General features: G+C 42.8%; 1 protein-coding gene across 8 annotated transcripts in view; it reads right to left on the reverse strand.

Annotated features, from left to right (window-relative positions):
- The window catches only part of RGS8 (regulator of G protein signaling 8), a 130,212-nt gene that overhangs the window by 43,322 nt on the left and 66,619 nt on the right, over positions 1-20,271 (reverse strand). Inside the window, exon 3 of one of the 8 annotated variants that reach the window (XM_027074393.2) lies at positions 4,449-4,580. The exons of 6 other annotated variants lie outside the window; for them this stretch is intronic. In XM_027074393.2, the coding sequence (XP_026930194.2) occupies positions 4,449-4,580 (132 nt within the window). Of the gene's footprint in view, positions 1-4,448; positions 4,581-20,271 lie in introns of those variants that run through there. One more of the 8 variants, XM_053209809.1, reaches the window with a different exon arrangement.

Raw genomic sequence — 20,271 nt, forward strand, 5'->3', positions numbered from 1 at the left:
TTTCTGTGATCCAACTTTTCTTTTTTCTGTAAAACAGGGATACCCATAGCACCTGCCTTATACGGATGTTATGAACATTAATGAGTTTATATGTAAGCAGCCTAGACTACTAATGGATATCCCATCTACCCACTCAGGATCAATGTACCCCTTGATTCCTCATAACATCCTATACTTACCCGTGCGTGTGTGTTTCATTATCTGGTTTCTCATCTGTGTATTCCCATTAGACTATAAACTCCATGAAGGCAGAAACTATATCTTGTTTCACTTTGCTTTCCTCATCTCATCCCATGTACTCAAAAAATCAAAGATGAAATGGAGCTTTCTTTCTTACCTAAGATTAAATTCCTGGGGTACAGGCATAGATGTTTCAAATATTTATCAGTGCCCAGCTCCTGCAGCCTCTGTGGCGATGTGAGGAAATCTCCACAAGCTTACTGGATGAATAGAAACATGTGATCTAGTCACCACTATGGTACCAATCGACAACCAGTCAACTGCCAGACTCGTGAGTGAGGTCATACTAGATAACCCAGCCAATAGTCAATCCACCAGCTGACTCTGGACACATGAACAACATTAGCAAAGCCAACCCAATCAGGATTGTCCAAATAACTTACATCATTAGGACCTTAATATATGTTTGTTGTTTTAAGCCAAGAAGTTTTAGAATGTTTAGTTACACAGCAAAAGCTCAGATACATCATTGAGTAGCCCAGATTTTGAAGGCCATTCTGGGTACTTCTAGCTCCACTCCCTGAACACCATTTTCATCGTAACTGCCCAACTTTATTTCTGACATTAAAGAGCAAAACTGACATAGGTAAATCAATGAAACCCAGGCTTTATGAGAAAGTCAATTTGTGTTTGTTTCTTCTGAAACCTTGAACAACCTTTCTTAGCCTCAGGATGGTAAATATTTTTTCAGGGTGGTTAAATTGTTCTTGTATATAATAGGTATGTTCATCTACCCACCTATAATGGCACAGTCCACTTATCAAACACAGCTTTGAAAGTTAACTTCATGCAGGCTATTTTGCCTAAGTGTCTAATTTTCCTACAGGAATTGCTTACTCTTGGAGAGCAAAGAGTCATTCCTTTTTACCCTTCACAGTGCCTCGTGTAGCATTTCAGTGATTTCCAGACCTATACATCATGGCCCAGTTAAATTTATAAAATTCCCAAATGGCAACCACAGGGTCATCAAACTTTTTTTTTTCAAATAAGAACATTAAAAAGAGTTATCTACCATTGCCATAATTTTATACAATAAAGATAAATTTTTAATGTTTATTTTTGAGAGAGAGAGACAGAGTGTGAACAGGAGAGAGGCAGAGAGACAGGCAGACACAGAATCTGAAGCAGGCTCCAGGCTCTGAGCTGTCAGCACAGAGCCTGATGTGGGGCTCAAACTCACAAACTGTGAGATCATGACCTGATCTGAAGTCGGATGCTTAACCAATTGAGCCACCCAAGCACCTTAAAATAAAGATAATTTTGATGCCAAAAACATACAAAGGACATAAACTCAGAATAAAGGATAATTCCTCCCATGAAAGTACAGCTAGCAACCCTGCACCCACATTTAGGTACATAAAATTAATATAAATATTTAAACACGTACACATTCATATGCACATGTATGTGTGCATATGTGTGCATACATGTGTGTGTGCGTGCACACACACACACACACTGCATTGTGTTATTTTTTTCTTCCATTTTTCTGTGACCAGTGATGACTTTATCTTTGGCACCAATAGATGAACTTGATTTGGGAACCACTGGCCTACAACATTGCATGTACAAAACAATTACTTGGTGGAACACCTAGGGGATATCTTAGCATTCACAACTTCTGCTAAAGAGGTTAGTCTTTCTTCAGACCGACCTGGAAGCTGACACTAGAGCAAGTACTGACCTCCCACCACTGCAGCAGATATAAGTGAGATAAATTTTCAGCACCATGAAAATGGACGTATTGTAACAAATAGCTGCCAACTCACATTTTCCCAGAACACTTTGAGGGAAAACAATCTTCTTCCATTTCAGCACACTCAGAATTGTGCAGCTAATGGAGCTCAGGCCTACTGAGGGGACTCTGCAAACCAATTCTGAATTTTGAGAAACTGCACACTGCCTACAGTCACTCTTAAACAGGCATTTAAGAAAGCATCGCCTCTGACACTAGTATCTAACATGAATGGCCCAGTACACAGAACTGGTCAACAGACACTGCAGAAGCAAATGAAAGAATAAGAGAGTTCCTGCCTGAACTGAAGAGACAGTCTATATCCAGTCTTTAGATATGAGAGATGGGACATAAATAGCAGAACACACTACAGTCCAATGTACATGTGCGCAAGCTTAAGATAAGTGTTTAGTAAACTGCTTGTATATATCCTGTGTCTCATAGATGTGGAATTTCAAAACTTCCATAGAATCAAGCACCTACATCTACCCACTTAAGAGCATCTATATAAATATATGGTGCTCAATATAAAATTTGATGAAAAGATGAATGAACAAATGAACTTCTACAAGAGAGACGATTTATTTATTAACTTAAGCAACATATGTTTATTTAATGCCTCTTATGGGCCAGGCACTGTGCTAAGGCTACCTACCATTGCTAGGAATACTCCCATGAACAAAACAATCTTGGTTTTTTGTCTAGCTTTCATTCTCTCTACTCTGCTTCTTGTCCCTTCGTCAAAGTCCATCTAATTTAAGAATCCACCAGCTAGTCCTGAAGATAACTCATAGACATCCCAAGGCCGTTCTCAACGATGACCTAAGAAGCCCATCTTTTGTTTTTCAACCACTGTTGGCTCCAAATCTAGTCTCTTATTCTAAACCCTTAGGTCTGAATTGACTGCTAAAGTTTGAATCTCTTCACTTGCCCTGGTGGATCTCAAACCTGGCTCACTTTCCTTGAGGTTTTCAATCCTTCTGCCATAGGTAGGAATCTTCATGCAATTTCCAGCCCATTAGGGGGCAGCCACTGAAGACAGCTCCTTCCTAACAAGAAAGAAGCTCTGACCCTTCTATGAGTCATTCCCTTATTCTTAAGTAATCCTTCTCTTGTCTTGAAAAAGAGCAACCCTTCAGCTATTGTTAAAAATAGATATCTGAACCAGGCTGAACTCCAGCTGACAACTGTAATCAAAATTCTGATACCCAGAGAGGGCAGACCATGTATGAAGAACCCTTATAAAATACTACCTTAACAAGGCTTATTCCTTGTTGAAAGATGGAAATAAAATACTACATTTTCTCAATTCTAAGACACATTTTTTTCTCACATTTTAACATTTCTGTGGCCAAGATGTTTTACAATCAGCATATACTTATAATGTGGTAAGGCTGGTGACCCCGATCCGCACCAATGCCCCTCAAAAAATAACGCTGTATTAAAAACATAACTCATCTTTCATTTGATGGAATCTTGTAATTGGGAAAATGTAGTGGGCCACAATTCTTCATTGCCAAAGGCCAGGCGAGTGCTTATTAAAATGATTCAAATTGAAGTAGAAGAAAAGAAAGGCCATGAGAAAGGGTAGGATTTCCAAAATCTTTAATGCATTAATAATGTCTCCAATTCAGGGAACCAGAGGCAATACTAGGAAGGAGGACACAAATAATCACTTTCCTCACTTGACAGTTACTAGAATGGCTGATGATCATGTAAAGTGAAGGATTTTGAGTTCCTCTGTTTCTCCCTTCCCCTGCTACCCTCTGCTAGAATGGTGAACAATATAAAATCAGGGAGAAGGAAGAAGCCAAAGCCATGAAAATTCAACAAACTAGTTGACAGCCTTTGATAAGGAGTTGACACCATCTGGGTCATTGTATGGTTTATTTCTTTGTTTAGATTTTTGTTTTATTGTATTCATCATAGGACTTAAGAGGGCAGGTTCTAGAACCAGACTGTCTAGGTTTGAATCCTGACTCCACCACTTAAAAGCTGTGTGACTTTAGGCAAGTGATTTAACCCTGCTGTGCCTCAGTTTTCATATCTGTAAAACAGGGATCATAAATAAGTTGATACCTGTACACTTACAGAAATGTCTGCCACATATAAGCACTCAATAAGGTCATTTATTATTAATACTTGAAATTTCCTTGAAGAAAAATAATCCCTTCTCTCTGGAAAGCCAAAAAAGAATTCCATAAAGCCCTAGAAGAAACTTACATCTTTCCCTGATGCAGAATTATTTCCCCTCTAAGATTAAAGTCACATAAACCTTTCCCCAGGACTTTTCCTTTTTGTGGATGAAAAAAAACATCAGCAATCTTATCTAGGTGAAGGTGAATTTGCTGCTGAGCAAAACGCTCTTTCAGTGTTGAAAATTTCGCCAGTCCTGAATAAGAAAAGGGTAGAGTGGTCCCAGCTGGAGTCAGATGCTTATCATGATTTTGTTTGACTCTGAAATAAGTCTTACCTCATAAACACAGAATTTCCTGAGGAGACTGGAACAAGAGGAATTAGCAACTGTGTGCACACATCTCTGTAATGAACAGGTAGTTCCATATGTCACAATGTCCATGTAAGTGCTCAGAGACTTACTGTATGTCTGCAAAAAAAAAAAAAAAAAAAAGAAAAGAAAAGCACCCAGAGAAACATCGTATTTATTTGGGTTAGACTGTTTTTTATAATCCTGCAAAAGGTTACACACAGAAGATGGGTTATTGCATACAGGGAGCTAGGACTCGGGCATCCTGATTCATTCTCTCATATTAAAGGCAGCCTCTCCTTTTTTGCAAATCACATATCAGATAAAGAGTATCTAAAATATATTTAAAAAATGTATACAACTCAACACCCCCAAAACAAATAACCCAATTAAAAGTGGGCACAAGATGGGGCACCTGGGTGGCTCAGTCAGTTAAGATTCCAACTCTAGGTTTTGGCTCAAGTCATAATCTCACAGTTTGTGGGATTGAGCCCCGAGTCAGGCTCTGTGCTGACTGACAGCATGGAGCCAGCTTGGGATTCTCTCTCTCTGCCCCTTCCCCCACTCTCCCTATCCATCTCTCTCTCTCTCTCTCTCTCTCAAAATAAATAAAGATTAACAAAAATGGGGACAAGACATGAACACACATTTCTCCAAAGACATAAAGATGGCCAAGAGATACATGAAAAGATTCTCAATATCACTCATCATCAGGGAAATATAAATCAAAACTATAATGAGATATTGCCTCACACCTGTGAAAATGGCTAAAACCAAAAACACAAAAAACCACAAATATTGGCAAGGTTGTGGAGAAAAAAGAACTCTCATGCACTATTGGTGGGAATGCAAACTGGTGCAGCCACTGTGGAAGTCAGTACGGAGGATCCTCAAAAAATTAAGAAAAGAACTACCCTATGATCCAGTAATCACACTACTAGGCATGTATACGAAGATTACAAAAATATCCCATGTTTATTGCAGCTTTTTTAATAATACCAAAATTATGGAAGTAGCCCAGGTACTGAATGATAGATGAATGGATAAAGAAGATGTGGTATATATATGATGGAATATTGTTCAGCCATGAAAAATGAAATCTTACCATTTGCAACAACATGGATGGATCCAGAGAGTACAATGCTAGGGGAATTAAGTTAGTCAGAGAAAGACAGATACCACTCATATGTGGAATTTAAGAAACAAAATAAATAAAGGAAAAAAAAAGAGAGAGACAAACCAAGAAACAGACTGTTAACTATAGAGAACAAACTGTGGTCGCTAGAGGGGAGGAGGGTGGGGGGATGGGTGAAATAGGTGATGAGGACAAGAGAACACGTACCGTGATGAGCACTAAGTAATGTCGAGAATTGTTGAATCACCGTATTGTACATCTGGCACTAATACAATGTTGTATGTTAACTATATTTGAATTGAAAGTAAAAAGTCAATTAAAAAAAAGCACCTTCTCCTCCTGCTGTACTTCCATCATCTTGAGCTCCTCCACCTCTGGGGCAGAGGGTTTTTCGTATCATGACAGAGACAGGCCCTCATTCATTTCATCGATTTCATCTGATGTAAAAGATATTGAAAGGGGAGCTATGGCTGAGTGGGTGTTTCTTTTTTTTTTTAATATTTATGTATTTATTGGGGGGGGGGGGTTAGGGGAAGAGAGAGAGGAAGAGAGAGAATCCCAAGCAGGTTCTGTGCTGTCAGCTGAGAACCTGATGCGGGGCTTGATCCCACCACCATGAGATCATGACCTGAATCAAAATCAAGAGTGCGACACTTAATGAGCTGAGCCACACAGACGCCCCTGCTGAGTGGGTGTTTCTGTCTGCAAAGCCTGGTATGGGAAACACCAGAGGAGTTCGCTGGGTGTGTGGGGGTAGAGGAGTGGAGGGAGGATGGGGGCTTCTGCAGACAGACAACTGTTCCAGACACCTCCCAGGGAACAAAGATTAGCTTGGACACCCAGCCCTCAATGGCAGGAGGACAAAGGAAGCAGGCCTGAGAACTTCCCTGACCTCAGCCTCTGGAAACTGGCGCTTGCCACAAGGAGCGTGGAAAATATTTTACAAAAGAGGCTAGACGCATGCCATATGGCTGTGTCCGGAAAACTCCCATACACGTCCTTGTTGGAGGCTCTTCTCCCTGTGCAGTGGCTCCCAAAAGTCAGCTTCATTGCCGCGGGGACTTAAGGAATCCGAAGGGACTCCAGGAACCACGGGGATTGCAATGAGGATGCAGGGAAGAAAAGTCTCCTGAGTGGGCTGCAACACGCTTCAGACTTGGGGCCTTCCCGGCAGAACGGATATCTCTATTCCAGGAGCCAGGGGTCTGAAATCTAGAGAAAGGGATCCCTTGGGGACTATAATGAATGCTGTGCTCCGGCAGTGCCGGCATGGTTCAGCTGTTTGATTAATGCCACACGAGAAGGCAAATTTAATAGAGAGCAAACCCTTCTAGGGTGCCTGCACTGGATAAGATCCTGCACCTCACACCCAGTGAAGAGGACCACAGAGGGGTTTGCGAGACTCCTTCCGGAGCTCTGGGCCGAGGACAGAAGTGTGTGAAGAGTGTGCCTCTGTCTCAGCTTCTGAGTCCTGAATACATAACAATGTGCCCTGAGAGCCAGCCAAGGGGAGAAGGGTTTCCATCTGCTTCTTCCCCATTCTCTGCTCCAGCGAAGGGGAGGGGGTGTCCTTCAGCTGTTAGGCCGGTCCTGTATGGCTATTGGCTGACACATTTTCAAAGCCACTCTCAAAGGCTTTGATTAGCTGGCTGTTGCTGGGCAGCAGCTGAAGCCATTTGCCCTGGAAAATGGAAGGAAGCAGGTGTAACCACTCACCCCAACCTGACCCCCCAAAACACACCCCCCCCCACCCCGCATACACTTTACAACCGATTGGGTTACTTTGTCCCTGTACATTTTAATGAGTGCACCCCCTTAGCAACCCTTCCCTAAAATGTAACCAAGGGCAACACTGTTCTTGACTTCTCTCTCAACAGAAAGGAAGTGCCGGGGTGCTTGGGTAGCTCAGTCCGTTAAGCATTCGACTCTTCATTTCAGCTCAGGTCATGATCTCACAGTTCGTGAGATTGAGCCCTGTGTTGGGCTTTGCACTGACCATGGAGCCTGCTTGGGATTCTTTCTCTACCTCTCTTGCTGCCCCTCCCCCACTCGCGTTTTCTCTGTCTCTCTCAAAATAAATGAATAAACTTAAAAAAAAAAAAAAAAAAAGGAAGTGCCAGTCCAGGTCCTCCTCAGGCTGACTCTGGCTACAGAGGGTTCAGGACAGCTCTCCCATGGTCTGATTTCCATAGCCTTCAGGAATAGCAGAGTGACTGGAAGCCATAGGCATATTGGGAAGACCGAATACTTTTTTTATTACATTCTAATTTTATTAAGTACACCCCTCCCCACCAAAACAACACTATACTTAAGAATTAATGCAATCTTGGGGCGCCTGGGTGGCTCAGTCGGTTAAGTGGCCGACTTCGGCTCAGGTCATGATCTCGCGGTCCGTGAGTTGCGTCGGGCCCTGTGCTGACAGCTCAGAGCCTGGAGCCTGTTTCAGATTCTGTGTCTCCCTCTCTCTGACCCTCCCCCGTTCATGCTCTGTCTCTCTCTGTCTCAAAAAATAAATAAACGTTTAAAAAAATTAAAAAAAAAGAATTAATGCAATCTCTAATTTTTATTCACTAAATGAGATTTTGTACTTGAAAGTGCTTTGAATTTAAAATTTAATATCTGAAAGGACTCTTGCGCAATCCTCTAATCTGATCACCTTAACAATCCAGTGGGCTAAATACCTTTGGGGAAATTGAGACACCAGAAGAAAACCAAATTACCTAAGGATTTATAATAGTAATATAGAAGAACTGGCTTCATATTCAAGTTTTCCTAATCCCAGCTGAATAGCCTCTCCTACCTTCCCAATTTTAATAAATAAATTGCATATATTGTGAATCATTATTGAAAAACTGTCATATATGTTTACCCAACATGCTTGTTGCGTTTTCTTGCAAGCCCGTTAAATGGGTCCCACATGACTTTTAGCCTGCTTCTTCCTCTACCTGCAGCTCTATCTCAAATGAGGCAAAGAAGTGAAATTGGTGGCAGAGTAAGAGTGGGAGTTCGAGCTGATGGACAACAGACAGCATCACTGAGCAGGACTGTGACGCAACAGCAGCATTTCAGGAAACTTTATCTGGTAGCAAAGTACTAGCCTCAGAAGAAGAGGCAGATGGGAGTTATCACTTCTCTTGGACCATATCCATGCCCGATCTTCCTTGGGGACAAATGGAACTTTTTGCCCCTCAAAGTGTACCATGCCCCTCAAAGTACCTTCAGTGCTTGCATCACAGGGAGCTGCTGCTCCTGGGATGAGCTAAGATTACACAGATGACCCCAAGATTAGTCTTTAGATGCATCCATCATATCTGCCAGCCTAGAAGACTGAATGCTACTTACAAAGGATTTCAATTTCCAGCTGGTGATGGTGCAGAGCCTGGATGAAACTGGAAAGCAGGTTCTTCTGTCTAAATAGGCAGAGGCAAGGGGTGCCTGGGTGGTCCCAGGGGTTAAGCGTCTGACTCTTGATCTCAGCTCAGATCATGATCTCACATAAGACTGAGCCCAGCGTCAGGCTTCAGGCTGGGTTTGGAGCCTGCTCAAGATTCTCTTTCTCCCTCTTCCTCTGCCCCTCTCCTGCTCATGCTCTCAGGCTCTCTCTCCCTCTCTCAAAAATAAAAACTATTTTAAATAAATAAATAGGCAGAGGCAAAAGTTCCAATCAGTCTTTGAGCTGAAATCCTTGAGGGGTTACCTGTGCTCTGATCTTTCCTCCATCACTGACTCTTGGTTTTAAAGGACTTGCCTTGTATCTCATATACTCATTAACAAAGGACTCAACCAGCTAACTTGGGAGAGGGGTAAAGGTCCTAAGTAAAATGCCAACATTATCTATGATGTTCTAAATAAGCACATATTACATTTTTCTGTGACTTCCTAAAGAAATCCAATTCTTTAACTTTGCTATCTGACCCCTAAGTGATAATAATGATGGGAATTTTAGACCAGGTCAAAGGATGGGTCGCCAGGGGATGACCCAATACTTCCAGAGACATAAAAACCTTTGTCATGACTGACGCCAAACAGATGCCCATCTAACGTACTTCTATCACAGTTATCTAACTGCAGGTACATGGCTCAGTAAGTCACCCCTAAATGGGAGTGCAGTGGGTCATTGGAAAGTGTAGGCAAATGACAAAAGGGCAGGAACAAACTTGACTGTTTGCAGCCAGTGCTTTCATGTGCTCATCCACTCATTCACTGGAGGGCCTGTTTTGTGCCCTGCACTCTGCAATGTTGAATGAGATAGAGGGGTTCCGAATGGTCCAGACTGAACATACAATTCCAAGTCAGAGCCCTGACATAAATTTTGCAAAGATCCCACCTCTAAGCTTCCACCTCTCCAAACTCCCAGCACCTCTGCTCTGAAGAGGAAGGATCACTTTCTCCTGCAACCCAAATTTCTGGGACAGATGCCTATGTGGTAGCAAAAGCTATGACCCAGAACTGTTCCCTGGGGGCTGGGGAAGTGGTGGCATCTGATGTGAATGGCAAACTTCTCTGGTCTCACAAATCCTACCTACCACCCACAGCCCAATCCTGAACAACCTAAAGAGAGAGCAAATTGAACTTGTCCAGGGGTGGTCTAAAGGTCAATTCAACATAGAATTCAGCTAAGAAAAATACCACCCTTTTGTCTTGTGTCTTCAGCTCACCACGACTTTGTTTTCTCCTAACCCGTGCTCACAGCATCCTCCTGTCTTTTCCCTCTGTTCTAAAGTAGAAATGCAGAACCAATATCAACTATAACCTGATTATCTGCAAGAATTGGGCCAGCACAGGGTCATGGATAATAACCACAGACAATTCTGAGAAATCATTTAAATTTGCCTTTGGCCTACATTTGTTTATATGTGTGCATTTCCAAATAGATTTACCTTCCTAATTGGGTTTTGTTTGCATTCCCTCGGCACAACACTGACTGGGATGTCAGGGAGGGGGACAGGGGGTGGGCTGAGTGTTGAGAAAAGCTGGGTTGAGATAAAAATTTGTAGGAGTGAAACTTCTAGTTGCATCGTTCACTTAACAAATATTTATTGAACAGCAACAAATGGCATAGCGTGGCACTTGGTTTTGCAGGAGATGCACAGTAGGGATGAGATACAGTCTCTGCCCTAAAGAAGTTTTCCATCTTGTCAAAGGGAGTACATGAAGACTTTACATTTATACAGTTGAGATTTAACTATAGCCTTAAACATGAGCCGAAATAGCGCTGTTTTTAATTCAAACATCCGCTTTTGATCTAATGGGACTCAGATAAATAGCGATTCCTCCAGTTCCCATACTTCAGGTTTCTGTGTTTCTATGCTTGTATAAAATGCAAGTTTCTCAGCTTATATAAAACAGCACTGGAATCATTTCCCAGAGTACGCGAGCGTTGGCGATAATGGGTTGGAGGGGTTTCCCCTTGAGACTCCATGTCTGAATTTACTGACGAGTTAATCACTGAGGAAGCAAATACTCAATGTCTTACATTGTCCTCAGTTCAACAATTTCCAGGCAAGCCCCACCACCCCTTTCTCTTTGGTGTATATCCCCATGCCTAGAATCTGCTACACTCCCCTCAAAAGGCAGAGGCTCTCCCCAGTTCAGTTGTCCACTGAAAACATGCCAATTTTGGAAAAGCAAGTAAGGGGCAAGGGCTGTCTTGTCTTGGACCTGTATGGAAAGTGGGACAAAAGTGTAGCTCCATGGCACTACACCTCACCCAGATTCTCCCCACTAAAACCGGTTCCTTCCCACTTTCTCTGTCATTTCCACTATGCCAAAAGGAATTAGTGATGTGGATTATGTGTGTGTCTCTCGTTGGACTAGGGAATCCCAGACCCACTCTTACTACCCCCACTTCCAGGAGACCACCTCAGACTCAAGACATCCTTGGTAGACTGCTGGGAGGAAAAAGTGGCCTCAGGCTAGGAATGAGTGATGAATTTACAAAAGGCACCGCCAGCCAGATTACCAAAGGCCAACATTATCAGCAGCAGCATCAGGGCACTCATGCCACACATGACCACTTATGTACATGCAAGCCAGGTGCAAACAGGAGTCCTGGCCCCCTGACTGCAAGTGACCTATGAAATCAATTTCAGAGGTCAAATGACACTTTTTTACGCACAGTGAAGGGAACTATTGTTATGTGAAATGACATACGTCAAATATATTCTTATTTTGTATCACAGTTTTTAAAAAATGCTGTACAGTATACAGCATTAATATAGGTGAGCATGAAGCAAAGAGCCTTAGAAACAATCCTATAATATTTACTGAATCAATGCTAAAGTAAGAGTAAATATTTGTACATGTACAAGGAAATGACAACCTAAATTAAAGGATACAGAATGTGGAGGGTGAAGTTGCTTTTAAAACAAGGCTGTGTATAGAACTGTTGGCCCTTCCCAATTCTTGGAAGGCATTCAAGTTCCCAGAAATGCCTCTCATTCCCCTGACTCAGCAAGGAAAAAGGAGCCACCTATTTTAATGGCTTCTTCTATAACTGAAGGGGTTTAGGAACAAGTCAGGGAGAGACGGTGCGATTCATGCCTCAGAATCCCCAATAAACTTTTTAGAAATACACTCTGTAAATAAGGATAGTAATTTGGCTCTCCTGTTCAGCTAGTGCTAATCATGCCACCTGCTAAAGTTGAGCCACAGAGGAGAAATCTGAAGACCAAGATAGAGCAGGTAACTAACCACCTAAGTAGGAAGACCTGATGTTCCCAGAATGCCTTCCCTACTCTTAAAATTAGTATGAGAGTATGTTATTTTACATGAAAATCTTGGGGCACCTGGGTGGCTCAGTCGGTTAAGCATCTGACTCCTGATTTCAGCTCAGGTCATGATCTCACAGTTTGTGAGACTGAGCCCAACATCAGGCTCTGCACTCTCAGTGTAGAGCCTTTTTGGGACTCTCTCTATTCCTCTCTCTCTCTCTTTCTCTCTCTCTCTCTCTGCCCCTGCTTGCACTCTATTTCTCAAAATAAATACATAAACTTTTTTTTAATCCAAATTCCCCTGAAGAAGTAATACTTTCAACTGTCAGTCATTTACATTTCAGTGTAAATTTGTTTCAGATCATTTTCTAAAACAAGGTATTGAATGGAACTAGAAAAGATTGTGAAGACCCCCCCCCCCACATGCCTTGGAGGATACTACTATTATAAAAGGGGCACCGAGGAAGACAGCTGGAGAGGCAACGACAGCCTTTCGACTTTGCCTTACTCAGAGCTGGCCCAGCTGAGGAACATGGCCTCCTGCCCACTAAGAACACTGGAACAACTGTGAACATTGGCCATTTGAGCTTGGCTTTAAACCTAGAAGTCCAGCTTTCTAAGAACATTGGCTTTGAACCTAGAAGTCCAAATCCAAATATAAAGCAGGGTAGGGTGTGCCCAGAAGCATCAAAAATTTGATTTTAGTATTTGTGAAACCATCTTTATTCTTTTTCCTATTTCTACCCCCACCTGCCATCAAGATAATCATTCCAATAACCCCCTAACTTGGGAACAGATGATCTCCATGCTGTGGCCAGAAAAAGTTCAAGGGGCATAGGCATCTAAGACAGCTGTGTGGTCATCATCATCAATAAATAGCAAGTATTAGATACTTTCTATATGTCAGCATGGTGCTAAATTTTTTCTGTGGATCATTTCTTTTGCTCATCACAACAACCCATGAGATAAGGTTATCATTGTGCAATAATAACACCGAGACTTAGAGAGGCTAAGCCAAGGTTACATGGCTTGTAAGTAGTGCAGCTGAAAGTTAACCAAGGCAGTCTAACTCCAAACTCATAACCAATAGATTAAGCAGCAGCAACTCTTGGGAAGAAGTGCTAGTTGTTGAATAGTCAACCAGAAAAGTCAGCTTCCTTCTGTGTGTCTTCCACTCAGACCTCATGTCTTCACAATATGACCTGATAAAAGAATTTCTGCTCACTGTACCTCCCAGGTCATAGTGGGGAGGAAACCCTGGCCTGGGCCCTATGGTGTCCTTCAAGGAAGATGCATGAAGGAGAGACAGGACCTGGCTTACAGCCACTGTCAGCCCTGTGCTGAAAAAGCAGCCCTCTCTATGAAGGCGTGCCTGGGCTCCCCCACCCCTGAGGTGAAATAATGGCTCAGACAAGGGGTTTGAAGGCATCAATGGACTGACAGCATAATACCCATGACTTTCACAGCATGTGTCTTTCAGCTGCAGAAATAAGGGCGGGATAATTTTAGCTCTGCGTGTCTTAACACAGCTCCACCTCTCCTGCCACCAGGCTGGCTCCAGACAGGGGCCCATTGTGTCCTTCAGCACTGAAGCTCCCAGACCCTGCTAAGAACCACTGACTGCAAAGTCTGGGGAGTAAGTTTGGGCCTCAGTGGGCAACAGGGCTCTGGGCTACCACAAGCTCTCGCCCCAGGCTCCAGAGCTGTGTGTCAGCAGGAAACCACTTCCTCTCTGACCACAGGCCTGAGGTGGTGACCTCTGAATATCCAAGGAGACACTGCTGCCTCAACATCTGCTCACTGACACACAGCTCCCCTCAGCAGCTCTACACAGGCAGAGGACAGGGAAAGGAAAGGATTGCCTGTGCTGAATGCTGGACAGCTGACATCCTCTGACCTAGAAAGAATGACTTGACCGAAGTGCCTTTTCTCATTGTCCACATACCTTCTTCTCCTGATTTCTTTCTTTGGTTGTAGTGGCTCTTCCTTTTCCTGATTTTCCTCCTACTTCTTCAGCTATGGTTTTATGTATGTGTAGGGTTGTGTGTGTGTGTGTGTGTGTGTGTGTGTGTGTGTGTTTTATCCTATATAGGAGATTGTATACCTCTCTTGTGAAATCCCCATTTTATGGGTCTTATTTCTTAGTGGGGAAAACCTAGGGTCTCATCATCTACACTCTGGCCAATTTTGCTCTCCTCAGCCCATTTCCCTTTGCTCACCGAAGGCCAGGCATAAGTGCTTACTGAGGGAAAAGACACAGGAATCTCTGAGCCTTGAAGTATACACACGTACTCCTCCCACCCAGCCACAATATGCTTGGCTCAAACTTAACAGAGCCCTTTGAAAAGATGATCTTTCTCTTTTATGGTCTAATTATGTCTCCGTATCAATGTGGCACCTCACACCTAATTGTCTTTAGAACCCAGGACTGAGCTTCCATAGCTCCTGGTGAACTGTCAGTTACTCCACAGGGCCAAAGGCTGGATGGGCACTTACCACAGGGCGTACGAGCTATTGCCACTGCATGACCCCATAATGACACCATATCTCATTGGCACTTCCCTACGTAGTTGGAATTTAAAGTTCTGACAAGCTATCTCTAGTTTCTGTCTTTAAGAGGAAGATATGAAGTTGCAAACTATTGTCAAGCTAACTCTTGAGTTTTGTTTTTTTCAAATATCACTACTGCCCTTTACTTCCTTTGTGATCTCAGGAAGTCTTCACAATCTCCTTGCCTCAGTTTCTTCATCTTTAAAATAGGGATAATAAAAACCGCCTATCCTTTAGGGCTATTGGGTCAAATAAATGTGAAACGCTACAGTTCTTGGTTGCAAGCAACAGAATCCAAATCTGGACAACTGAACCAATGAGACAGCTCCCAAACTCAAGAGGAAAAAACTGAACGCTCTCATCCCAGAAAAGGCAGGATCCAGGGAAACACCAAGATTCTTGGTTACAGAAATGAACGATCTCCCCAGGGCAGCTCTATTTGGACTAATCAGCTCTATTCATTTTTCCCACTTTGTTTCATCCAACTCAAGTTTCGTATTTCCAAGAGAGAGACCCTGACTGGTGTAGAATAGGTCACACACCCATCCTCATTACCAGAGGAGGGCACAGAACTTGGATACACAGATGTGGTATAAGGCTTAAAATTAAGATCCAATATCATGTGTGCCTTGACATCTGGGGAAAACAGGGAGGACCTCAAGTGGCCTGACCACAAATTCTCCTCCCCCTCTGCTCCTGCAGATAAGGTCCTCTAGCCAAAGACCCTTTGTATCAAAAGACCAAAGGCAATACCTATTTGCCCTGGAGGAGCTGGTTTCACTGCCGACTCATGGAATTATTCAAACAACCCAATCACATCCTTGTGTGAGAACCAAAGGCCTACAAAGTCTGCCTCCCAGAGCCCCTGCTGGTTTACTCTACTGCCAAGTACAATCTCCACATGGCTCTGCATGACATGTGGTCTTCTCCTCCCCCAGTGAGTGTATATGGCTAATAAACTGCTGTCAACCCACCCGTCTGCGTCAGGTATCATGCGTCCAGCCATCCCTATCACCCTCACCAATGGGGTGAAGAAGCAGTGAATAAAACAGGTCCCCCAAGATGGCACACACCAGGGGACGGGTGGGTCCTCAGAGAAAAATCCAGGTGCTATTACCAGAAGTTGAGGATGAAAGCAGGACAAGTACAAACAACGGGTGTTCAAGACATCGTGAAAACTGTTCAACACAGAGCCTGAAAACCAGAAAGTGAACCCAAAAATGTAGGTAGTAGAAATACTATTTCCACGTTGTCATGGAAATCAACAGTCCCTGGAAAGAATCTCCCAGTGTAGCACTTGCCATGTTTATAGAGTACTTTCTGCCCTCTTCCCTGGCACTTCTTCCCAGCACCTTCACGGCAGTGCAGAGCAACAGGCATCGGGAAGTCAGAGGGAACACCCCCGTGCGTGACACCCCCTTGCGTGGGATTCCTGCCTTGAGCAGATGGATGAGGCACCAGGGGTACATCACACAGCACCTTGCTCTGCAATTAAACTCACTGTCAGCCCAAAATGCATCAGGCTGGAAGTGAACAGGTGATAAGCCAGTCACTCCCTGCACTGAAGCACTCCCCTGATTATCTCCCTCCTCCAGGTAAGAGTTAAAAACACTATTTCTGGCAAGTACTGGCCTTCTGAGCAGAAAGCATGGCCACTGGATGACGTATAATCACAAATGCTAGACAGAGCCCCCGGACCTCAAACATCAACCTGTTGCCTATCATTCTGTCATTAAAATGTAATTCTTCCAGTGTCTGAGAGTCCTTTTCAAAATAACACAGGTCCCACCTCGTTGGCAAATACCTTTCCAGAGGGTTGCTCTCTTTATGCTGAAAACCAAAATAGGACACAGACCGGGTACCTGACTGGAAGCAGAACACCTGACTAGGACAAGACCCAGGAGGAAGGAAAGGAGGACTGAGAAGTGGCTGGGGACACACACCAGTGACAAATATCAAGACAGATACTCAGTGGGCTGGGGTCAACCAGCACTGGCCCCTTCTGCTCTAGGACCAGCCAACTTAGTGATGTGGCCACAGTCAGGCATCACCCTAACACCTCTGTCTGCCAAACACTTGGCATCTGCATTAACAGCCAGGAATATGCTGGCTCCAGATATTGGCTAAGTTCCAAACATTTTCAGATGCTGCATAGAGCCTGGGATCTCAGCTCCTTGAGCACCAGGAAACCCTAACTTGGGCCTCCCACCATGTCAGCCCCTATTTTCCTCCTTGGCTTCCCATCATCCTAGTGCTTCACATTTGTGTTATGTTTAAAAATAAAAATTCTTGAGTAGCTGCATACACAGCTCTCTGCAGCTTAAAAGTGCATATAATAACAACAGTATAGGCAACAATTAAACTCAAGACTTTCTTAAATGCCAGGGACTTTATAAATATTATCCTATTTATTTCCCTACAATAATCCTGAAGGTGGGCTTTGTTACTCCTGTTTAACAGGTGAGAAAATCTAAGTCTAGATGTCAACGGACTTGTTCAAAGCCACACAGATAGTAAGCGGCTTAGCTAGGACTCAAATCTAACTGCAAGGCCTCTAACACACTCATTGCCTCTTGAAAAAAGGTGCTGACTTATCATCATGTCCTAATCATGTTGGGAAGGTTTGCCATATACCCATGCAGGATGCATGAAAACATGACAGTTTTTCCTGGAGTTTTTACTCAGGTGTTCAGGATGTAAACTCATCCAACCACTTGGACATCAATCCGTGGCCACATTTGACCTTATTACCCAAGTCTCAGAGAGCCCAGACCCTGCCCTAGAAGTTGAATAAATAAGCATATCTTGCCACATCTGAATTCTACCCTGAATCTTTTAGTCTCTTTCTAGAGTCCTTATTGATACATCTTCTCAATGTGTTCACATTATCACCCACGACTAGAACATAAAAACATCCCTGGCTTGGAGCACCATATGAACAGCATTTATACCTTTTTAAAATGTGGGCATCCTTTAAAATTCCCACATTTTACAATAAACAATGCCATTTAGGATGTGCCGAGACAGAAGTATTCTTTTCCTTCTGTTCTTCTATTGTAGTCATGGAGACCTCAAATTTGGTTGAAATGAGCAGACAAAATTAAAACCTGCACAGAAAGTTGGTATCAGGGAAAATAATGACAGTTTATATTTCAGTGGTATTTGTGTGTGAGGCAATTAATCATTCTACAGACGTTACCTCGTTCTGATCTTTCACTAAGGTAGGAAAAGGACAGGTGCTTTTCATCCTCCTAAAATCCACACTGGATAAATGGTGAAGACCATGATAAGGAGAGACTAAGTCTACACTACATGAAACTACACGGCTGAGACAAAAAAAAAAAAAAAAAAAAAAAAAAAAAAAAAAAAGTGCACCCACCCAGTTGTTTGGCCTGAGACTAGTCTTAAATTAATCATTTGAAGTTAATGTTTTAATCACTCAACTGAGATGCATTGGTCCACACAGACAGGAATCACCAAATTTACCAATAAGCCATCAAGAGCAGCTGAGGTCTCTCCATTGAATGTGCCACTTAAAAAAAAAAAATACATTGCCCTGCCCTATCATGCTCACCTTAATGACTGCCACTGTCCCGTATATCTCCACACCATCATCATGGGGGGAGGGGGGTTCTAAAATACAAATCTGATCACCTTACTCCATATTGACCACAGATGGACTTGAAATGCTTCCTGACCAGACCTCTTGCCTACTTTCCTGTTCTATCTCTCAACCCCTCCCCCACTGCCATGTTGTAGTCCTAAGAAGACATTCAAATACAGTAACTAGCAGTAATTTAAACACTACAAGATGTTGCCTAGCAAGACTACCTCCCCCCACCCAACCCCAGCCTACCCGGCCACCACATACACCTAAACCTTGACCCTCTCATTGCCTATCTGAAAACACCCATTTTTCTCTCCTTCTTTTTAGGATTACTTTTTAAACATTATTATTATTATTTTCCTATTATAATCATCAGCATCATTATTATTACAGAAAAGTACACCAAAGATATAATAAATAAAAACAGAAAAAAGAAAATTAAAAAATATACATAATCCCATTACCCAGAGATAAAACCCTGTTAGCATTCTGGAATATTCCTTACAGTCTTCTCTATGTGCACATATAGAGACATTTTCCACCACACCAGTTTGACTTCTGAGACTTGACTCTAGTGCCACTTCCTGTAAGAAGATGCTTCTAACCTTTCCTCCCCCTCCTCCCCCAAACTTAATCATGTTCACTCCCACTCACCCTTCAGGTCGCCACTTAAATGTCACATCCTCAGACAGTCCTTTCCTGAACACCCAAAGCAAATGACATCACCCCAATTACTCTCTCTGGTAGCACAGTTCTTTTCTTTCATTGGATTATCTGAATTTATAACTGTATGTGTGTTTATACATTCATGTCTTTCCCACTAGACTGTAAGCCTCATGAGACTAGAGACCAGAGCTGGTAATGCTGATCACTGTACCCCCAAGCCTAAAACAGCATCTGTGTCATCAAGCCCACAAGAAGTATGAAAAGCTAAGTAAATGGCAGCTCCCTTCTCCACACCCCCACAAACACCTTACCAATCTCTAACACAGAATTTATTCCATCCTACCAGTTGCTCTACCACTAAACTATTTGCTCCTGGAAGACAAAGGCTATCTTTCCTCCTATGGCATATATTTACATCTGAAGTCATAACTATCCCCCCCCCCCCCATAACGCAATACCCTGCACATGGCAGATTTCAGTTCTTCTGAATGATTGAAAAAGTGAATGAAGCAAGAGCCGTATGGGCAGGACACCTGGTCAGCAATGCTCTTGGGTGATCCCATCTCTTACATAAATCTTTATTCTTAATAATCATCTGGCTTTTCTTAATAATCGTCTCCGTATGATGCCAAAATATAGCTGAAAAGTGAAACCATTGCTTCACGCTCCAGATGTTTCGTTTTCAGAAGCCGAGCATCCAGATGACTGGACACATGTGAACAACTCAGTATCTCTTCACCAAGCTGTCTGACATCTTGGCTCATTCAGAGTCTAGAGAGAAAACAAAATGAATGCTTTGCCCCTCCATCACCAATAAAACTAAATAAATATAACTAATTTTAATGGAAACTAAAATAAATAATTACTGTGATTAAAGCCCACATTTTCAGTGCACCATAATCTTTCTACACTCCAAAGAGCACTGGCTTGCATAAGAGACAACTGTTATGTGGGAATATCAGAGAGTGCAAATAAGAAAACCCAACGAAGAGTAGCTTACATATCAATAATTTTATTATAGCACATAAGGGGGAAGTCTAGAGGTTGGCTAACTCAGCAGTTCAGCAGCGTTAACAAAGACCCGATTCTTTCTACCTTTCTGCTCTGCCTTTCTTAAAAAATCATCTTCCTCCTAGTTTC

The sequence above is a fragment of the Acinonyx jubatus genome, chromosome E4, assembly GCF_027475565.1.
Source record: "Acinonyx jubatus isolate Ajub_Pintada_27869175 chromosome E4, VMU_Ajub_asm_v1.0, whole genome shotgun sequence".
Lineage (NCBI taxonomy): Eukaryota > Metazoa > Chordata > Mammalia > Carnivora > Felidae > Acinonyx > Acinonyx jubatus.